This window comes from Aedes aegypti, chromosome 2 (assembly GCF_002204515.2).
Source record: "Aedes aegypti strain LVP_AGWG chromosome 2, AaegL5.0 Primary Assembly, whole genome shotgun sequence".
In the NCBI taxonomy this organism is placed as follows: domain Eukaryota; kingdom Metazoa; phylum Arthropoda; class Insecta; order Diptera; family Culicidae; genus Aedes; species Aedes aegypti.
Window position 1 is genome coordinate 305,336,964 of NC_035108.1, and position 22,455 is coordinate 305,359,418.

The window sequence follows — 22,455 nt, forward strand, 5'->3', positions numbered from 1 at the left end:
TCGACCTTCTATGCGTTTACAAGTAAGACTTAAAAAAGGCTTGTTTGATAACGCATTGAAGGACGAACTGTTAAGGGACTTGAACGTCCTTCTTTACCAGACGCCGCCAAACTCATTTATACCTTCATTCTATGGCTTTGGTCTCAGGTTTGGCAGAATCTGGTTTTCACCTGAAAACCAGAAAAGCCATGAATGGTTGGAGCAAAAGTTGATGGTTATCAATGAGAAAGCGGCCGATGAGTTTAAATTCATTGTAGAACCCTTTGATCTTCACCAAAACAGCGTTTGTTTGGGTATTCCTTGGAATGCTAACGAAGATTTGAGTCAAAATGATATTTTGAACAGATTGAGTTTTCAAAACCCTTCCATGCAGGTGGATTCTTGGAGGGTTAACAAAATCAATCCAACAGAGAAGGGCAACCGTCTGCTTTTCTGCAGCATAAGTGACAATTCTCTCAATCTTCTGAAGCAACAAAATTTTATGTTAAACTATGGTTTCCAGAAAATATTTGTTCGCTCTTCATCGAAGAAATAAGCTCATAAGCTTGCAAGAGCATTTAGAAATGTTCTCTTACTCAACGTCTATTCATACAATCCACTAGTATTAGATGGGTTTTTATGACGGATGTTGAGATTTTATTATGTGCATCTGCTTTCAGTATCCCTTTTAGGGGTGCTGAAAAAGTGATTCGCATGAGCATCCCATGCGGGGTGCTTGTGTGAAATATATCCTCTCTTACCTTCTATTCTCCTAACTTAAAATCTATCTCTTATTCTTCATTCTTATTTTCCTGTCGGGTAAGTGATGATTGGCAATGAAGTGCGAGGCACAAATCTCCCAGTTGTAGGGGAACGTGCCGCCTGAGCCGTAGATCTGATACCTGAAGCTGAGAAGCAGGCTCTGTCTCAGTGAGAACGTAATGCCAAGAAGATGAAGAAGAAGTGACCTCTTTTGCAAGGCTTATTTATTGCTGAACAATGTGTTTATTAATCGTTATTTTGGACTCTTCTGCATCAACTGCTCTTGTAAAATGCCGGAGCTGAATTAAGATTTTATAAAATACTTATTCAGCTCTTAATCATGATTATGTTCAGAGGCGCGTCCACGTTCGAAACCATGGGTAGGACAAACGTTGGCAAATATGTTGTGCACAGCGAAGCTAAGAAATATTTTAACCCTGAACTGGAAATTGAAAGTTACTATATTTAAGGGGCTCAAACGTAAAAGGTTGTGAGTGACATTTTGGTCGGTTTTGAGTTGAATCAATTCTACTGTTTCAAAGCGTTCTTGAGATATTTTCCGATGATTTTTCCGCTCAACTAAAAAATAACACGATTTTTAGAGGACTGGCTTGGTTTTTGAATCCCATACAATTTGTATAGAATGAAAAATCGCCAATTTGTACAATTTGTAAAGAATGAAAAAACTTCATAGTAGTGTTTTTCAAACTAAGTTTTTGTCACTGCCGCCCCTTTGCTTCTAACCCTCTTCGTAATAACAGAGCTGGTAGCGAATAAGTGCCCTAAAAAAATAGAGTTAGAGACCTCTTGCCAGAAAAAAAAGGCAAAAAACGGAAAAGGATCCGAAAAGAGGCGGGAAAGAAACCAAACAGGAACTAACAAAACGAAACCTAATAAGAGTTATCTCCTGGTTTGATTCTTCTTAGCATCTGACCAGAAATTTCTCTAAGATCTAAGAGTTCTAAGTAGGAATTTCATCAGAAATTAATTTATGTGTTTGTCCAAATGTTCAGATATGACTTTGGAAATTTCTAAAGGAGTTCATTTAGTGATTATTTCTCAGAGACCTTCACCAAGAATTTTGTTTAAGATACCTCAAGAATTAAACTGATTTTTTTTTCAATGATTTTTTCACAAATCATCTGATTTCCTTCAATATTCTTCAATGTTTTTCAAGAAAGTCCTAACTCCTGATCCTCCAAGATTTTCGGTCAAAACTTCTTCTAAAATTAATTAAAAAGCTTCTCCAGAAATTTCCAGGGATTTCCTTTAAAATTGTCTTTTAGGATTTATATAAGATTTTGCTTAGGGAAATACGGATCAGTGGAAGTCGCGCCTACTGTTGGCTACAGAAGAAGATGCGATCGAGAAAGATTCACCCCGCACCAATTGTACCATGTACAAAACGCTAATAAGACCGGTGGTCCTCAATGGACAACAACTATGGATCATGTTGGAAGAGGACCTGCAAGCACTTGTAGTGTTTGAACGAAGGGTGCTTAGGACCATCTTTGGTGGTATGCAGAAGAACGGTGTGTGGTGGCGAAGAATGAACCACGAGCTCGCTAGGCTCTACGGCGAATCCTGCAACCAGAAGGTGGCGAAAGCCATCCTGCAACCAGAAGGTGCAACGCACCGGGCAGGGCATGTTGCAAGACTACCGGACAACAACCCTGTAAAGATGGTGTTCGCTTCGAATCCGGTTGGTACAAAAAGGCGTGGCGCACAGCGATGTTGCTTGATCAGGTGCAACAAGAACTGGAGAGCGTGGGCCAACTTTTAAATTGGAGGGACACTGCCATGGACTGAGTAAATTGGCGTAACAGCATTAACGAGGTTTTATCAAACTTATTGATGTAACACCAAGTTGTCACCATGTGGTCAAAAAGTGGGCCTGTTTGGACATTTTATATTAAAGATGTTTTAATTTCTAAATGTACTTACTTTACTTTTTACTTTACTTTTGCTGGCTCTACGTCCTTCAAGACATGACCTGCGCCACAATATTACGCCAATTAACTCGGTCCATGGCTGCTAACCTCCAGTTCCTCGATCGCCCCACACTTCCAAGATTGTGCTCCACTTGGTCAAACCACCTAGCTTGTCGCGCTCCCCTTCGTCTTGTACCGGCCGGATTTGAGGTGAACACCATTTTTGCGGGATTGTTGTCCGGGATTCTCACAACGTGTTCCGCCCATCGTACCCTTCCAGCTTTGGCGACTTTCTGGATACTGGGTTCACCGTAGAGTTGCGCAAGCGCTTGCAGGTCCTCTTCGAGCATTGTCCACGTCTCATACTCGTACAGGACTACCGGTCTTATCAGCGTCTTGTATATGGTACACTTAGTACGGAAGGTCTTGTGGAGTCCGTAGTAAGCACGACTTCCGGCAATGATACTACGTCTTCGAATTTCTCTGCTGCAGTTGTTATCCGATGTTATCAAGGATCCGAGATAGTAACAACGCAATAAAAGCATGAAACATAAGGACATTCTCAGTTACCACATTTAGACATTTTTCTGCATATTTTTATTGTTTTCAATACTTGTCATCGGTGTTACTACATAATAATTTGTTGCTTCACCATAATACTCCTTATATTAGTTTTTGTTCTTCGTTTCTCATACTGCTAATCACAGATGCACTTTTACCTTTACTCGTTTTTGAATTTAATTCAACTCACTTATACTCTCGCATTCACTCGCGTCACACATTAAAATTATATTTATATTTGTTTGTGCACTAATTCCCCTGAATCCCCGCCAACTACTGCCAGCATTAGCGCAATATTTCTAATATTTCTCAGTGATAGTGAAGCCGCGATTATCGTTGCCATAAACCATGGAGATGCCGTCACAGGATTTGCCCTGCTGCAGGTTGATGGTGGAGTTGGTCGGTAGAATCGTCTTCGGGTTGAACCAACGCGAGTACAGGAAACTTCGGAATTTGTACAGGAAGAACATCAGCACGTGGATGATGATGGCCAGCACAATCGTCCCCACAACGGTCACCATAGCCTTGTTCGGTGTGCGCCAATCCAGCACGTTGTAGATGTATGGACGGCCTTTTCTGTGGAATAAAAATAAGAGGAACGGTTATTGAAAATGCTGATGGACTTTTTTTGGAGGAATACTATAGCACAATAGTCGAAAAAAACGAAGTTTGGCCAAAACAAGTTTTAACGCCTCAACCGATGAAATATGTGATCTGAATATGTCATTTGGCGTTTTTATTATTTCAGAATTCATTCAAAATCATTCACATATTACGTAACATTTTTTTCTTTAAGTTTTTTTATTAGAAGTGCAACTAAATTTAGCTGAAAGCACAAATTTTGTTTGTATTTTCACGAGTTTGATCAAAATATGTATGAAGAGTGGTTAAATATATTTAAATCAACTTTGTATGAAAAATATCGTCAAAATGTATGAAAATATTGAATTATTTAAACAGCTCTAACTTGAAAATCAGCAAATTTCTGCAAAAAATTAAAAGTTTTTTGTAAGATCTATCGATGCTTTTTGATGTACAATATTCGAAATAGCGGCGACCTGACGTGACAAGAGTTGTTTTTCATGTTCAAAATTATTAAAATTACTGAAGTGTAATATTGAATAATATTAAAACTTCAACCAAATATTTTTTTCAATCCTCATGCTCCATAAGCTTTCAAATAGTTCGTAACTTTGGGAAAATATTGCATTTCTTAAATACGAATTTTGTACTTGATTAATTGTTACATATTTCAATTTTTAGACTTCAGTCGATGTGATGTCATAAAAGTCAAAGAAATTTAAATTTTATTTCAATTTCAATTAAGAATCATAATAATATAATCCATGAGGTATATTTTAAAATGATAAAAACCATAAAAATCTCAAAAAAGTTTTTGGTAGTTTTGGCCGCTCATTTATATGGAGCCCGATCATTGTGCATAGGTGAATTTGAATTAGGTTTTGGGGGTGTAACGTAAGTAAGGCGGAGCAAGATGGGGAACATTAGGAATCGGCACCAGCATCTTTTCTTCTTCTTCTTGGCATTAACGTCCCCACTGGGACATAGCCTGCTTCTCAATCTTCAATGTTCAATGAGCTCTTCTACAACAATTTTTCAGAAATTGTACAATGATGGTGAATGCATTCCGATATAATTTCTGATACCCTCAAGCGGTCTTCTACGAAATTGCAAAAAAATTTGTACGTAACTCGTTGCAGAACTCGATTTTTACAGCACTCGTCGTAATTATCCCCAATAAATTTACGACTGCTGCTATAAAAATCATCATTCTGCAACTTGTTCTTCAAACAACTATTTCGGTGGTTCTGAAAAGTATTGCATTTTTCCACATAAGAGCAACAAAGAATTTTGTATGGAGACTGCAAACTTGTTGAAAAAATCGATTCAATCTAAATGTTGTCGTTTAATTTCAACTAAATTGTATCTGAAATAGAAGTTTAAGTCCTATTTTACATGCTGGAGTGATAATATCACGAAAAAGTTTGTTCAATCATACTTTAAATGTCATGTATACATCAACAAAACCAGTGTGTTGTACAACTTTGGTGACCTGTAGCTAAACATTGTGACGTGCTGGAACCTTTCTGAGAATGGCATCAGATTCAGCGACCCAAATACTACTAGCGACACATGATTTGATCCTTGAGACACGCAAAAATGTCATTTTTGTTACGCTGTGTTGGACGCTTGTTGCTTCCAAAACATTAGAAGAGCACCCTGAAACGTTAGGAATGGTTTTAGAATTATTAATTAGGGATTTATTAGAACTGGATCTCGAAAAATGTAATTTTTGTTTCAATAAAATTGATTATTTAGGCCCCCCAAGTAGAAGATGAATATGCATCGTGGTCAGGCTTCACATTTTCAGGAGCACGGGTCTGGAGTGCCGGACAGCGGATCGGGCTGGAGGCTTGATTGATTGGTCACTCGCTGGAGACCAATCGATTAAGTTTTCAGCTTGAGCCGCTGTCTGGTTCTCTAGATTTGTGCTCTTGGAGGTAAATCGTTTTTTTTGTGTCATCGCCGATTTTTTTTTCTCGTTTTGGTTTGCACGCGTTCTGAGTGCAATCTAGTTCAGGTTTTCGAGTCACCGGTGTGGTATTTTGCTATTGTAAAATGAACACGCTGATTCAGCTGCTCAATCAAGGACAGATGATCAATTTGGTGAGCTCGTTTCAAACTTTAATTTTAAATGTACAATATATTAAAAAAAAAGTATTTTTATCATGACAACGATGGGAATGTTACTTAAATAAATTGATTTAACAAAATATGAACAGTTCGTCATTGTAAGTGTCGACATAGACTCTTGTACATTAACTTTAAAAACCTCATACCTTTCCTTCCATCTGATTTTGTCATTTTAAAAATAACCTTTGAATGTTTCGACGCCGAAAGTGTCGACTTACCATGTATTCACGTTGTCTTTACAGTATTGATAGTTGATTTTTTGAACTGATGTTGCATTAATCATATCACTTACCAAGATGAATCCTGATCATGCAGCTATGATCTCTCCCCACTAACAAAACATCTTCCCGTGACAACCATGGAGATGCAGAGGTGATCTCGGTCTCTAGTAACAATGGATGTCACACCTTTACCGATGACCGTAAGGACGTGGCCGTCGTCGTTATTGACTTGTCAATGTTTGGAGTTCTCGAAATCATACATTTAAGATTGTAAGCTACTCCCAAGCTACATCTATTGGTTTCTTGTGCAACTTCGAATTTATTGGTTTCTTGAGCAACTACGAATTACACGGTCATCAATGCTTATGCTATGCTTAATACAATAGATGATTTAGGCCAGTGTTTCCCAAACTTTTTTAGCTTTCGCCCTCTTGAGGCCAATATTTATCTAGAATCGCCCCCCTGATATGTGATTCAAACATTTTGTTTAAGCGCTGTACGCCAAAAATGTATTCGAATCGAATATCCGTATAATCATAATACAATAACTATTATGTACGTTTAAAAATATTTTCTTGAATATCGATAACCCACAATGATTAAGAATGATTTACTGGACTGTTATTAATAATAGTCATTTGAACTATTTCTTGCGTGCATTACAGGCTGATGAATCAGTTTTTGATACAAGTTCGGACCAGTTTCAACTATTTCAATGTAGGCGCCAACTTGTGACGAAGTTGGGGGGATGCACTCCAAAACAAATATTTCTTCAAATCTGTTTATAAATAGAGTGTTTTTCGTCTTCGTCATCAAACGGTTTCATCGTTGGTATCCGTTGTTTTTTCTGCTAAATTTTTCTAAATTTGTTTCTTATATGATTTGTACCGTAAGAAATTATAAGAATAATTGCAACTGAAACATCATAATAGGTACTGTAGATTTTTTTTCGTAAAAAACTGAATGCCAATTTAATAAATATTAGCTTCCTAACCTTAAAGTTTTCATACAAAAAAGTTCCTTATCTAAAATAGTGCGCCTAAGTTTCAAACATTTCTAAAAATTCTCAGATTAGTGACAGATGTTTTGTACATCCAAATTATGTTGTGTGTTTTGATTGTTATCTGTGACTTATCATTCCGACCGACCTCGTGAGAATCTCAAATACGGACCATTCTTAAAACTCACATGATATTAAAAAGCCGAATGCATAAAACTAACATTTTGTGTGAAACAATCATCAAATGTTGTCTATCATAACTTTAAAATAGCCAAAATAAGAGATGATCTAATGCAAAATAGTCCTGGAATTAGGTAAGTTTGGAATTGATTAATCTGCAGATGTGTGTCCTTCAAAGGTTAAAAGTAATTATTTTCAAATGCTCCCGTGTTATCTTTTTCACCCCCTCTCTGGATTTTTCGACCCCCAAATTCTGTTTTACAAACTTTCGCCCCCTTGAGCCTGAGAATCGCCCCCAGGGGGGCGAATTCGCCCACTTTGGGAATCACTGGGCCCAGATAGCTGTAGCGGTAAACGCGCAGCTATTCAGCAAGACCAAGCTGAGGGTCGTGGGTTCGAAGCCCACCGGTCGAGGATCTTTTCGGGTTGAAAATTTTCTCGACTTCCCAGGGCATAAAGTATCTTCGTACCTGCCACACGATATACGCATGCAAAAATGGTCATTGGCATAGTAAGCTCTCAGTTAATAACTGTGGAAGTGCTCATAAGAACACTAAGCTGAGAAGCATGCTCTGTCCCAGTAGGGACGTAACGCCAGAAAGAAGAAGAAGAAGGGAATCACTGATTTAGGCTATACTACAAATTAATATATGAAACAAAGTGAATCTCACATTGAGTCTATTTCCAGTTTTCTATTTTATTCTGTGATTTTTTGCCTAAAAAACGTTAAATAAGTTTTGAATCTTTCTGAGAATTCTCAACGAAACTTCACGATGAAATTGGTTAAAGTTCCAGCAATACATCTACTTTTAAAATCGGGGCGATGGTAATAAGTATATATGAAGTAATGTTTAGCGAAATAACTGGAAAGACGAAAGTTCTGGACTTCTTTGTTTAAGTCAACACATTCACGAAGAAATTCGGAAAGATCATCTTTTAGGCATTTCTGAGGAAATTATTTTATTATTTTTTAGCAGATTTTTAGAATCCATGAATAATGTATAGCTATTGTTGCTAAAATTTAAATTGAAGGTTCGTTTAGGATTTTTTTCAAGATTCTGGATATTGGTGCAATTTTTTGTAGGGATGCCCAAAATTGGTAGAGTTATGTAGAATACAAATTTTGACGGCAAATATCTGATAGATTTCTCGGAAAATTAATGGAAAATCTGATGGAACTGTTTGAAAAATTTGTAGATGAAATTCAGATTAAAAAAAACTTTGTATAATACATGAAAAAATGTTCGGTGCAATACTCCGAGATATATATGGACAAAATTCAGAAGAAAGTTTATATTAATTCTAGATCAATTGTTACAGGTTGAGTCCCATGAAATACATCCTGAAAGTCCGTAGGAAATTCTAAACCCTCTAATACCCTGACGTTTCCTATTATGGACCCTCCATTTGATTCCCATATAATCCGGCTCGCTGCCGAGACGTGCCTATTATGAACCCACCTGGAAATGCGTATTATGGACCCTCTTGTGTGGTTTCATTTACAAAACTGTTCAAATATCTGTATTTATGCGTCTCAAACCAAATATTTTGTCTGAAACTGCTGACTGACAATGCGCTCGAAGTTCCCCCGGTGAATTTTCCTAGGAATATGGTGGCTTTGAGTGTTAATTTTATGTTTTTCTGTAGGGGGTCCATAATACGCCAAGGGTCCATAACCGGCATCGACTTCCTAGTTATTTTGCTTTGTGCTCTTGAAAATTTCAGATTTGGATTCGATTCATCTTCACCTTAAAAACATATGTTTTTTAAATAAGTTGTATTCGTACATTGTTTACGACAAAAATGTTTTTGCTAGAAAAATGTCTGGCTACACCACTATCAATGACAATATTTTTGGTGGTTTCGATAATTGAGAAGCTACAGTTGACAAAAACCTGCTTTCAAGGTCGGAGAAGGGAAGTAGGTACATGTGCGTTTATTACACATTACCCATGTATGGGATTTCAACTGGCAGATAAAAGCAGCTATAATGATCTGGTTGTTCTGGAAGCTTTCAGCACGTTTTCAGCATACAGTTGGATGTGAGCTAAGATTTCACATCAGATAAATAGCTTAAAACCTGTGTAGAATAAACGGTCTCGATGAGCTGCGTGTACCGTACAGTTTTATGCAATTTCCTCTCAGTTTGCCAATAAGTACCCAGTTGTACTTGGCGCCGTTTGAAGGAAAGCGAAAAAGTGGACCAATGCACTCCTTTGCATCGCCAACGGCGGGTCTTTAGTCTGTTGTGCATAAGTATGCCTGATCTACTGGCAGAAGTCCAAAGGTGGCGATTCTGGCTGTGGCTTTCTTTTCGTGTTTCTACACACGCATGCAGTGAGTGAGTGCAAAGGTGTCACGGGCTCTCTCCGAGTGGCCGCTTTGAAGGAAACATGATTGTTACAACTATGGAAGAAACGTATTGACTAGACGATTAGCTGACAAACATCATGTGACAATATTTGAATTGATATAGATGGATTTATAGATTTACTGCATCGTATAAACATATCAACTGTCAAGAACAAAGTTGTCAATTTTGAATTCGTTTGCCATGAAGGAGCCCTGATATTAATGTATAATGATCTTGCAAATTGATATCATCGTTTTAATTTCTCATTCATTCAAACATTTTTTTAATTTCCCTTTCATTTCTGTTTCATTTCAAACATGACATTCATTTTTTATATCTAGGTGTTTTGTGCTAGACAACACTATCATCCTAATTTGAAAAAAAGCTTTCATTAACATTTTGTTAACAACATATTACCCGTAGCAGTTCAGAATTTTCACAGATGAGTTGATTTCACTTGCTTTTAAGAGAGAAAAAAAAGCTTTCAATTCACATAACCTAACGTAACACACAAATATAAAGCATTAATCGTTGCCAATAGAAGATTGCAACGATTTTTATATAAAATTATTAATTATTTTATTTGACATTTGTTTCAATGTTTCAACATTGGATATTCTATGTAACTCATTGGTACTATACCAGGGAGGAAGCTTCAGAACCATTTTCAAAATTTGATTTTGAATCCTCTGCATAGCTTTCTTTCTGGTATACTACAGCTAGCTTATATTGGTACAGCATACATCATGGCTGGCCTGAAAATTTGTTTGAATATCAAAAGCTTGTTCTTAAGACAAAGTTTTGATTTTCTATTAATAAGGGGATAGAGACATTTTACATATTTATTACATTTGGCTTGAATGCCCTCAATGTGATTTTTGAAAGTTAAATTCTTATCTAGCATGAGCCCTAGATACTTAACTTCATTTGACCAATTTATTGGAACCCCTCTCATCGTGACAACATGTTTACTTGAAGGTTTCAAATAAAGAGCTTTTGGTTTATGTGGGAATATTATTAGTTGAGTTTTGGAAGCATTAGGAGAAATCTTCCATTTTTGCAAGTATAAAGAAAATATATCCAAATTTTTTTTGCAATCGACTTCGTCCTTTGGCGGAAAGGCCTGTGTCTTCCGCAAACAAAGATTTTTGACATCCCTGAAGTAACTCAGGTAAGTCAGATGTGAAAATATTGTATAATATTGGTCTCAAAAGACCTGGAGTTCTGATAATTAACCTGAAGTGTACGATTTGACAGACAACTTTGAATTATTCTCACAATGTATGTTGGAATACTAAAGTTTTTTTTATTATACAATCCAGCCTTGATGAAATACACTGTCAAATGCTTTTTCTATGTCTAGAAGAGCAAGACCAGTAGAATAGCCTTCAGATTTGTCGGAACGGATCAAATTTGTTACACGTAAAAGTTGATGAGTGGTCGAATGTCCATGGCGGAACTGTTCATTGTCAAAAATTGAATTTTCGCTGATGTGGGCCATCATTCTGTTCAAAATGACCTTTTCAAAAAGTTTACTGATGGAGGAAAGCAAACTGATTGGACGATAGCTAGAAGATTCTGCAGGATTTTTGTCTGGTTTTAAAATTGAAACAACCTTAGCATTTTCCATTTGTCAGGAAAATATGCCAATTGATAACATTTGTTAAATATATCAACTAAGAATGATAAGCCATTTTCTGGAAGGTTCTTGATAAGGATGTAGAAAATTCCATCATCGCCAGGAGCTTTCATATTTTTGATTTTTTTAATAATAGTTCTCACTTCTTCCAAATCAGTCTCGAGGCATTTTCGAAAACATTCTCTTGATTGAGAATATTTTCGAAGTCCTGAGTAACTTGATTTTCAATTGGACTAATTGAAATTACGCGCGCTTTCAAACTGCATAGCAAGTTTTTTTTTTAGCTTTTTCGCAATTAGTTAGTAATAAGTTGTTTTCCTCTTTAAATGCCGGTATTGGCTTCTGAATTTTTTTTCAAAATTTTAGATAATTTCCAAAAGGGCTTAGAGTCAGGGTCCAATTGAGAAATCTTATTTTCAAAATGTTTGTTTCTTAATTGTGCAAAACGTTTCTTGATTTCTTTCTGCAAATCCTGCCATATAATTTTCATAGCAGGATCGCTGAAATTGCCTTCTCCTCACGTTTTTAAGACGGATCAAGAGTTTAAATTCATCGTCTATAATCACGGATTCAAATTTTACTTCGCATTTCGGAATAGCAATGCTCTTGGCTTCAACAATGGAATTTGTTAAAGTTTCAAGAGCATTTTCAACATAAAATTTTGTTTGTAATGAAATGTAAACATCAAGATTAGAGTCAATATATGTTTCATATATATTCCAGTCGGCTCGAAAATAATTGAAAGTAGAGCTGATAGGATTGAGAATCGCTTTATGGGATATTTGAAACGTAACATGATCAGAATCAAAATCAGCATGAGGAACTAATTGGCTACAAAGATGACTAGAGTCGGTTAAGACCAAATCAATCGTAGATGGATTTCTAGAAGAGGAAAAACACATAGGGCTATCAGGGTATTGAATTGAGAAATATCCTTAAGAGCACTCATCAAATAAAATTCTGCCGTTGGAATTACCTTGAGAATTATTCCATGACCGATGTTTGGCATTAAAGTCACCAATGACAAACAAATTTGACTAATTGCGAGTCAATTTTCGCTAGTCAGTTTGGAGCAAATTAACTTGCTGTCCAGAGCATTGAAAAGGCAAATAGGCAGCTATGAAAGTATATTTACCAAGCTGTGGTTCAACTGAAACACCTAAAGTTTCAAAAGCTTTAGTTTCAAATGATGAAAACAGTTGATGTTTTATACGCCTATGAATGATTATTGCAACTCCCCCACATGCCTCATCAAGTCGATCATCACGATAAACAAAAAAGTTAGGAGTTTTTTAAAGTTTGGATCCAGGTTTAAAATATGTTTCAGCAATAATTGCTATATGCACGTTATTAGCTGTATGAAAATTGAACAGCTCGTCCTCTTTACCATTCAAGGAACGAGCATTCCAATTTAATATATTTAAATTATTATATTGGATCCATTGGAAAAACGTAATCCAATAACAATTTTATTAGTAAATTTTACACCAATTCGGACTGCTTCAGTCATAGTGGTAGTTTTGAACATTGCATCAATCATTAGATTCAACTGTTCAGTTAGAAAATTAAAATCAGAGGCAGACATATCACTTGAAGTGGGTACATTATCTGATGAATTTTCGGTAGACGAAGAGGCGGAGTGGAAGTTTCCCGTGGTGGCAGGGTTTTTTTCATTTGATTTGAAACAATTAAAATGGGTACTCATAGTACGAATAGGGGAGGAGTTCAAATTACCTGCTACGAAATCGGTTAAGGATTTTCCTTGGGTAGATACATTCGAAATTAAAAGATTCGAACGGCTACCCGATTGATTCAAATTAGTTTGAGAATGAGCATGACTATGATCTTCCTGATGGGTATGATTATTGATCGTTAACTGAAAAATGAGCATTATTCGATACTCTACCAGGGAAATTCCGGAAACGACCATTATCGTAACGGATATTATCTTTCATCAGCCTGGCACGAGCCTCGACAACTCGCCTACTCGAAGGGCAAGCCCAAAAATTTGGCTTATGAATGACAGACGTCCTTAGTGTGAGAAGAACCTCTATAAATCATGCATTTAGCATCCATGCAACAATTTGTTGTACCATGACCCCACTTTTGGCACCGACGGCTCTGAGTGGGGTTCTGAAAATTTCTTCCAGGTTTTTGGAAATGTTCCCATGTCACACGGATATCGAACTATGTCTAGCTTTTTCTAAAGCTTCAATATTATTTAGAGCTTTTTTGTTAAAGTGTGCTAAATACTATTCTTGAAAAGCCCTTTCTGGAGAATGCCAGATTGGGTTCTCTTCAGGTGACTTATAGTCACTTGAGAGACCTTTCAAGACGACTTTGAACAAACGTTCAGTTTTGTCGTCATAAGTAAAAAATGTGTACTTCTTCTCTTCAAGATGTTTGAGAAGAAGTTCGCGATTTTTAAGAGTTTCCGGCAAAACGCGACAGTCTCCTTTCCTTGCGATTTGAAATGAGACCTTCATTCCCCTAATGGAGTTCAAGATCTCCTGCCTAAATCCCCCAAACTCGGAACAACTGACCACGATAGGCGGCACTCTTTGCTTTCTCACTTGAATCAAAGAGCCTGGGCTAGAGACTGCTTCGATTTGGTGTTTGGAAAATTTGTCAAGAGCACCGAACTGATTGTTCATTTCGATGCAATTATCAAGATTATTCATTTCAGCCTTGGAAGAAAGTTCGCATCCCGGAGAAACGTCTTTTCTTCCATTTTTGCCACGTTTAGTGACAGTTTTAAATCCCACTTTTTTGGAAGTAAGTTGTGAATTCAGAGATTCGCCCTTCCTTTTGTTTGTTGTTGATACCATGTTTAGTGAATAAACGAGAGAAGACGTGACTTTCGAGAGGTTTTTTCCCAAGACGGTGTCCAAGAAGGATTACCACCGCTAGCTTTCGCCAACGGGTCCAACGAAAAATCGAAGGCATGGGTCCAAACAAGGATCGTAAAGGGATAAATAGTAGAAAAAATAGTACTGAAAAGTACTGTTTTAATATCACTGAAAAGTACCGTTTTTAATTTTAGCGATGAAAAGTACTGTTTTTAAGCACTGAAAGGTACTGTTTTATTGCTTTAGGTAGTTTTTAAAAAGCTTCCAAGAGCAGAGAGAATTCGTGTACGCACAGCACGAAGCTACTATGCGCACTGGCTGTGATGGTACATTTGCACTAATATTCTGGAACTCAAGGCGTGTCGGCTCACTAATAATTGATCTAGTTTGATGATGACCCAACAAACCCATGCTCAGAACTGATTGACATAAAGCTTCCACAAAATGATCTTACGTCACGCATCATAGTCCACAGAGCAACACGCGGCAGCTCTTATTCAATAGCGACCACTTCTTTCACTACTGTCCAGTTGAAAAATATCTTTTGTAGTTTCGCGGTACCGGCCGAGAATGCTCACTCCTATTACGGCAAATGTCCCATTCATTAGGTCTGCCCATAGACACCAACTGACTGGGCACCATCAGGACGGACAGGCATCATTAGACTTCGGTACTAATGCAAACTGACTCTGTACATCATATCTTCGTTATGGGATCTCGGGCGAATTTCTCATTACCGCTAGCGTACCCTTTCAGTTACGTAACGCGCAATGTAGCCAACATTCTCCGGGTAAATTCACATATCGGACTGGCGCTAGGTACCCTATAAAATTCCAACACCTCTCTGGCCGGTAGTCAAGGTATGCAGAAAGGTGTAAAGAAGCAGCATAGAACGACGGTCAACCACGCAATCCTCCTCCATACGGCAGCGGTAGCAAATTGCAGCCGGATCGTGGATCTGTACCACTGGGTAACTGGGCTATTAACTTTATTTTTTTACATTGGAAAAAGCCTACAGCAAATGGTACTGAAATTAATCGTTTAACGAGAACATCCATACCGCACAACAAGCACCCTACTTTTTAAGGGGCGTGTGAGACTCAATACCTACCTACCGGTGCGGGTGCAGTGCACAGTGTTTTATTTCGTCTATTTTGTGCACTTTTTGAATACTGTAATAATAAAAATAACGGTTTTTCTATCTTCTATGCTTTTTGAGATATATGATGTTGAATGTGAATGGCCTCTAATAATCATATGTTTTATCATTTTATTATCATTTTACCTGATTTTTTGTACTTTTTGTATCCTCTACATAGTTGCTTAAGCCCTAATATCTGATTTCTGCTTCAAATATATCAGACTAGAGACAATCCTTACAAAATAACGTGGCTACAGAGGCACGTTCTCCGCCAATCGTGAGACTTGTACGACTCTAATCCAGCTGAACGGCGTCTGTTCCAACTTCTTCTACATTGTTTTCTGGAGGACCGCAGATGACATGCTAATTCATGAGTTGGCATCGATTGCTTTATTAGAGAACACGCATGCACCAGGCATGAAACACGAGTTCGCCATTTCATGCTTACTAAAAGTAGCAAAAACTGGGTCCACAAGGTTACCTAGATAGGAGATCCCCTTACGAAAGTAAGGTCCTTGAACTAGCGCCACTTGGGCTGTACCGTTTGCAATAAGTCTGCAAGAATTGATCTTTTTTTTCTATCTTTATTAACGAGATTTTTAGCCCTGGGCTAGTTCATCTCGGGACCAACGGCTTTACTTCCCTTCCGAAGGAAGTCGTCACTGATTTTTTTAGTGACTATCTCGGGGATGGGATTCGATCCCAGGTCCTCGGCGTGAGAGGCGTGTGTTCTAACCACTACACCAGGTCCTTCCCCACATTGATCGTTGCTGTCTTTTATGTTGAAGATTGATCTGAGCTATCCTACCTTAGCCACTACCCAAACTAGGCAGGATTAACCATTTTGATTTTTAGCCAATTGAAACAATCGCTACCGACACTACGCGGCTATCTAGACTGATCGGGAAAAGGATGAATATTGCTGATTAAATCTTGACGTGCCAATCAGACTGCGAATAATGAATAAAGAAAGTGCCTACCACAACTACCGAAAAACTAAACATTACATATACTTCGCAATTGGATTAAATGGACAAATGGATGTGAAGTTTTGCAAAAAAGTTACACGTCTTCTCGGTGAGAATCGAACTCACGACTCCCTGATTTCTAGTTAGGGCGCGTTACCCTTACGCCACGAGAGGACTCATGGACGCAGTAGTTAACCTGAATTCGATTTCTCTGATGGTACATAATTTAATTCGAAGTTTGACCGCTAGGTGGTACTACTGAGCATGATTTTTTCAATTTGCAGATATCTCAGGAGCCTGACCACTTAGCAAGATGGCGTTTTCGGCAAAGTTGATCAGTAGCCCAAGAAACTTTGCATGAAAATGCTCTTTAGCGCCATCTTTCAAAGTGGTCTGGATTCTGAGATAGCTGCAAAACAGAGGCGCGTCCACGTTCAAAACCATGGGTAGGACAAACGTTGGAAAATATGTTGTGCACAATGAAGCTAAGAAAAACTTGACCCTTTCGAATCCTAGGCTGGAAATTGAAAGATACTATGTTTGGGGGCTCAAATGCAAAGGGGTGAAAGTGACATTTTAAGAGAAAATTATTTTTTCGCTCAACTGAAAAAAATAATACAATTTTCAGAAGATTGGCTTGTTCTTTTGACTTTCATACAATATGTATAAAATGATAAATTGATGAAAAAACTTCAAAGTAGATTTTCTCAAAACTAGATTTATCACTATCATCTTTTTGCTCCTAACCCCTTCATTTTCATGCTAGTCGTTACCAAAATAAGAAAGCTTTTCGTACTTAGGGGGCTGGTAGCGACTAAGTTTCATCAAATAGGCAATAGAAGCCGAAAAGAGACCAAACAGGAACTAAGAAAACAAAACAAAACCTAATAGAAGCCAAGAGAAAAAAGTTTAATTCTTCATTGCATCAGAGCAGACAGTTCTCTAAGATCTAAGACTAGTTTGAGAATTCCTCGTGATATTACGATACCTAAATGTTCAGATATCATTTCTGAGGGAGTTCATTTAATGGCAATTTTCTAAGGAATTTCTTCAAGAATTTTATTCTTAAAGTATTCTATTTAAGAATTTAGCCATGAGTTTTTCAAGGATAACCACAGAAATGAATTGTCTCCAAAGATTATTTCAGAAATCGTTTGCATTCCTCCACTCTTGGGGAGTTCTGGAAGAATTCCAAGATAATTTGCTAAGATAATCGAAAAAAATCAATCGAATCTGGGTATAGTATTCCGCTGGATTTTCTAAAGCAATTTCTCGAAAAACATTGGACAGAATCGCTATAGTAATTTGTGTAGGAATTTTTGAAAAAAAATACTGTAGTATTAACTGGTATGCAAACTTGAATAAACTTTTGAAGATTGTATGGGAATTTTTTGAGAAACCTAATAATATTTGGATGAAATTCTGTAGAAATTCCTATAAAAAATAGATTTGTTCAAAAAACCCGTCAAGCAATTCTGGATTTATGGAGGAAACGTGGATGATTTCTTAAAGGAACATGAACATGCGGAGAACTTCTTTCAGGGTTATGTTATTTTTTTCAAAAAATCTAGAATGAACCTTTGTGGATATTCTCGGAAGAAACTCTGTTGTAATCTTTAGCAGAAGTGACCCAGCTAATCGCAAAAGTATTCAGGAGACTCTGAAGATGCTTGAAAAATCTTTCAGTGCTCAGAAAATTCATAAAATATTTCGTTGGAATTTCTTCAACAACTCCGCATAAAAAAATCAGAATGTCATCTCTGAAAATCGTCAAGAGATTCAGCAATGCTTTGATAGATTATTTCAAGAGTGATCACACGTTCAGAAATCGGTACCACTATCTGTTATTCTTTCATAGGATCTTTTTGATCTAATTGAAATCTGCAAAACAATCCAAAGCGAATATTGTACTGAAGCTTTGAAGGCACACACCTTCCGAAGGAGGCATTGTACCAAAGTCATCTTTATAGTTTAGCTTTATGTATTACAGAAAACTTTTAATAAGATGCTCAAACTCGTTTATTAGGTAGTTGTTCAGTGTTAAAAGATGTTTTACCTTAAAGACACAAGTAGTGCTTCGTAAAGCCCAAGGAAGACGGTACGTGTTTGTGTCGCCGGAGTATTTTTTCGGTTCGCGCGTCTTCTGGGCAGTGCTTCGTAAAGCCCAAACAGGACGTTTCGTGTTTGCGTCGCCGGAGGAGTTATTTTTAGTTATTCATTTAGCACGCTTATCCAGGCGTGCTGATGCCGCAAATGAAGTGATTTGAAGCTCCACTGTTTACGATGGATCATCTATTGGTGAGCACATTTCATGCTTCTATCCTAATGCGTAAAATATGTGTACACATATCTTTTACACGAAAATGGTTTGAATGTTGCATTTATGTGTTTATTCAAAAAAAAGAAACAATATTTTTTTCGACACTCCAAGTTTTGGCATACTTTAAGCCATATATGACATAATGGAAATTGAAGGACATATACATTTCACATTAAATAGTTCGCTTAGCTTAGCTTAGACTGACTACACATATCAATGGTTGCTATTCCGTGATTGACCGAAGTCAGTGAAAATGCACAAAGAATCAACTAGAAGTTCGGCTGGGATTGGCTATAATCTTCTTCAGTGTGCATAATTCATTGCCTCTATTTATACATGGTCAATAACGGCGCCGGCCACGACCTTGCAGTCAGGTGGGATTGGAGGAAGGAATGTTAGTGTGTAACCTTTGCTATTTGGAGACCGTGTTTGCCTCTGCATCTCCACAAAGGTTACTGGGAGGGATGTTTGTTAATGGGGAGGATAGTTGGATCACAGGATTCACTTTGATAAGCGATTAGACCATGATAAATAATTATTTGTGAGATATAAACATGCTTATATGTAAATATAATTTTTTCATTTGATATGAACAATATCCATGTAGAGAAAAAATATGCCGACACTTGAGGTGACGAACCTTTCAAAGTTTGTTGAATCAAGTGAACCTTTCGCAAGTCTACAATTGTAGTGTCGAACCATTCAAAGTTTTTTTTAATTACAAAAATAAAAGTAAAAAGAAAAAGGAGTTTTGAAAAAAATAGACAAAATAATTTATGAATCAGAGTTTATGTCGACACTCACAGTGACGAACCTTTCAAAGTTTTGTTGAAAAATCATATTTACGTCTCACCGTTGTAACGAATAAAGGTGCAGTCATACCTATTTTATAGATTAGAAATAGTAGTATGAAACGAGCTCACCAATTGATCCGTCATCCTTGAGCAGCAACAATCCACTTTCAGCTTCACTCGTTTGCTCGGCTATATGAAAGCACTCCGAGAAAATAGGCGCGCGACCCGAGAGGGAAAACAACTGACGACTGCTCAGGCTTTCTTGACGCACTGCCCAGGAGCAAGCGTCAACGTCGAAAGATCAAAAAGAACTAATCGAACGCGGCACTTTTTCACTTTACTCGACCGATGCGCGACATGCCTTGCCCTCATGGCCGGCCCCCGCAAGAGTAAGCGTCAAGGTCAAAGGATCAAACACAACTCTACATTTCACATTGAATAGTTCGGCACAAGAAGTGTCGATTTTCCCGAATCGAATCACATACCAAACGCAACAAACTTTTTGAATGGTTCGCGTCTAGAGATGGTGACATATTTTTGAAGTCTATGTAAATAGATATTGTTTTTCAATTAAGGTTACACGTATCGCATCACTAAGCAAGGTGAATCCAGATTGTGTAGCTTCTGAATCCTTCCCACTAATAAAAACTCCTTCCCGTGACAGTCATGAATATGCAGAGGTATACTCGGTATTTAGTAACAATGGATGTCACACTACCATTCCTTCCCTTACCCGATGACCGTAAGGACGTGGTCAGCGCCGTTATTGACTTAATAATACAGTGAAACCTCCATGAGTCGATATTGAAGGGACCATCGACTCATGGAAATATCGAGTCATGGAACAGCAATCCTTTGGAAAGCTGCTTCTAGGGACCATCATAGTAACCATGAAATTTTTTTTTAGTATGGTTCCATGAGTCGATATCGAGTCATGGAACATCGACTCATGGAGGTATCACTGTATTTTGAATTCTCGAAATTATACACTGAAGAGGGTAAGCTACTCCCAAGTTCCTTCTGTTGATTCCTTGTGCAATTTCGATTATTTTGGTCAATCTCGTAGTAGTAACTACGAATTGTACGGTCATCAATGCTCATTAGACCTGTTCATATTTGAAAACATGTCGGGAAATCTTCCGGTCAAGCAATATTCTGAATTCTCATGCTAAGAACAATGTCTGGTCAAATTTTCAGCTCATTTGATAATGATTTCAGTATGCTTCAAGTTAAAAATGTGTTTTTAGGGTTATTTTAAGGTTTGAAAAATCATAACTCAAAACTCATAAATCAAAACCACTTGCTTTTACCACCAATTGAAAGCTAATTCTATTCTGTTAAAGTTTGTCGAACACCCCAATATGATTAAATGAAGTTTAAATATTGTTTGATCGAGATTTGTTCTCCACAGTACCCAGAAATCACGGTTTTCCAAATATGTATGGTGTATAAAACACACATTGACATTATTTTTTCAGGCCCTAGTCAACGGGCATCAAACAAAATAGTTCTATGAATTCATTGACCATTAACAGATTACATGTTGCTTTAGGCAATAAATGACAAATAAATGCCCAAAGATCGAACAACCCATCCCAACCTGATGATAGTTCTATCATGACACATGTACCGACGAATGAATGAATTGAACAAGTTAGCATTGCTTTTTCTTTCTGAGTGATGATTGTTATGATCGCATTTCACTGACTATTCAGAACGATTTGAAAACAATCATCATCAGGAAAAAGCAGTGCTAACGTGTTCATTTTTCACATTCTTTGAAGCACATGGTGGTGTTCTTGGCTCACCCACAGCGGATTTACAAATGTGCTTCCTAATTACTTATTTTTTACAATTTATTTTCGTAAGATAAAAGGTAACTTTAATAGTGATTGGGTTTTTGATATGCATAGACATCATGTTCTAGAAATTTGAAATCCAAAATTTTCATACAGGTATGTTTTTTAGACAGAAAACTCCCCAAAAATAGTGATTTTCAAGAACCTTGAAGCACAAATCTCAACCAAACTATGTTAAAACTTGCTCCAATCATAAATTCGTGTTCGACAAAAGTTCGTACAATTGAATATTCTACTATGTAGAGGTATTTTCGATAAGTTTTGGTGTTCCGTTCAGTAGTTATGAATTTTCAAAGCTTGAAAATAGCCCAAAACACATAATTGACATGAAGCACACCTAAATTTTCTCCGAACTAACTGAAATTTTGACCAGAAGTTCATTTCAATATGAAAAATCCAAATATTGGTTGACTGACGAATTTACAGACAATTTTGAAAATATGAATAGGTCTAATGCTCATGCTCATGATTATGTTTCACCTTAAAGGCACAAGGCGTGGGGTCTTGAGTTTTATACTAACATATGTTGTAGTGAGTCCTTGACGGAGGATCTACTCCAAACATTTTTAATGTTTCTTGGATCCTACTACAGATGAATATTGAATTGAATTAAATTGAATTCCTCCAGAAATTGCTCAGTATTCCTCTAAGAGTTGATATCGTTAAGGGGGCAGGATCCGTCATTGATTTCGGAATTTTCAAAAGCAGTTTTTTCGTTTAAAATCAAGAAAATTTACAGGAAAATGTGTTCACTGTATTCTATTCTCCAACCGAAACACTGTGAACACATTTTCATCGAATTATTTTTAGTTTTGAACAGAAAAACTGCTTTTGAAGTTTCGTTGATGACGATGATTACGATGACGAAGCGTTGAACGTTAATGTATTTTCAGGAATCAATTCAATATGTGCTCAAGGAATTCTTTCAAATTTCATCGAACATTTTTCTTTAAGACATTTGCTTAGCCACAACTCTTGTTAGTTTTTCTTGTACTCTGCCATTGATTCGTTGCCTGGGAAAATCCTCTGGGGATTCTCAATGGAAGTCATACAAGGATTTTATCAAAAGTTCTTCAACATTTCTGTAGTCGCACTGTTGTGTTTTGTACAACAGGGATGATATAACCTCGCTAATCGTACACGGCATTAGCGTGGTGGTTTTAACGGTGGCGAACCGCGTGAC

At 37.2% G+C, this 22,455-nt stretch overlaps 1 protein-coding gene across 5 annotated transcripts in view; it reads right to left on the reverse strand.

Moving 5' to 3' along the window:
* Positions 1-3,254: 3,254 nt before the first annotated feature.
* The window catches only part of LOC5573844 (protein rolling stone), a 142,195-nt gene continuing 122,994 nt past the window's right edge, over positions 3,255-22,455 (reverse strand). For all 5 annotated transcript variants that reach the window (XM_001654826.2, XM_021845594.1, XM_021845592.1 and 2 more), the window contains one exon: positions 3,255-3,809. In XM_001654826.2, coding sequence (XP_001654876.1) covers positions 3,533-3,809 — 277 coding nt within the window. In that variant the 3' untranslated portion in view covers positions 3,255-3,532. The remainder of the gene's footprint in view (positions 3,810-22,455) is intronic.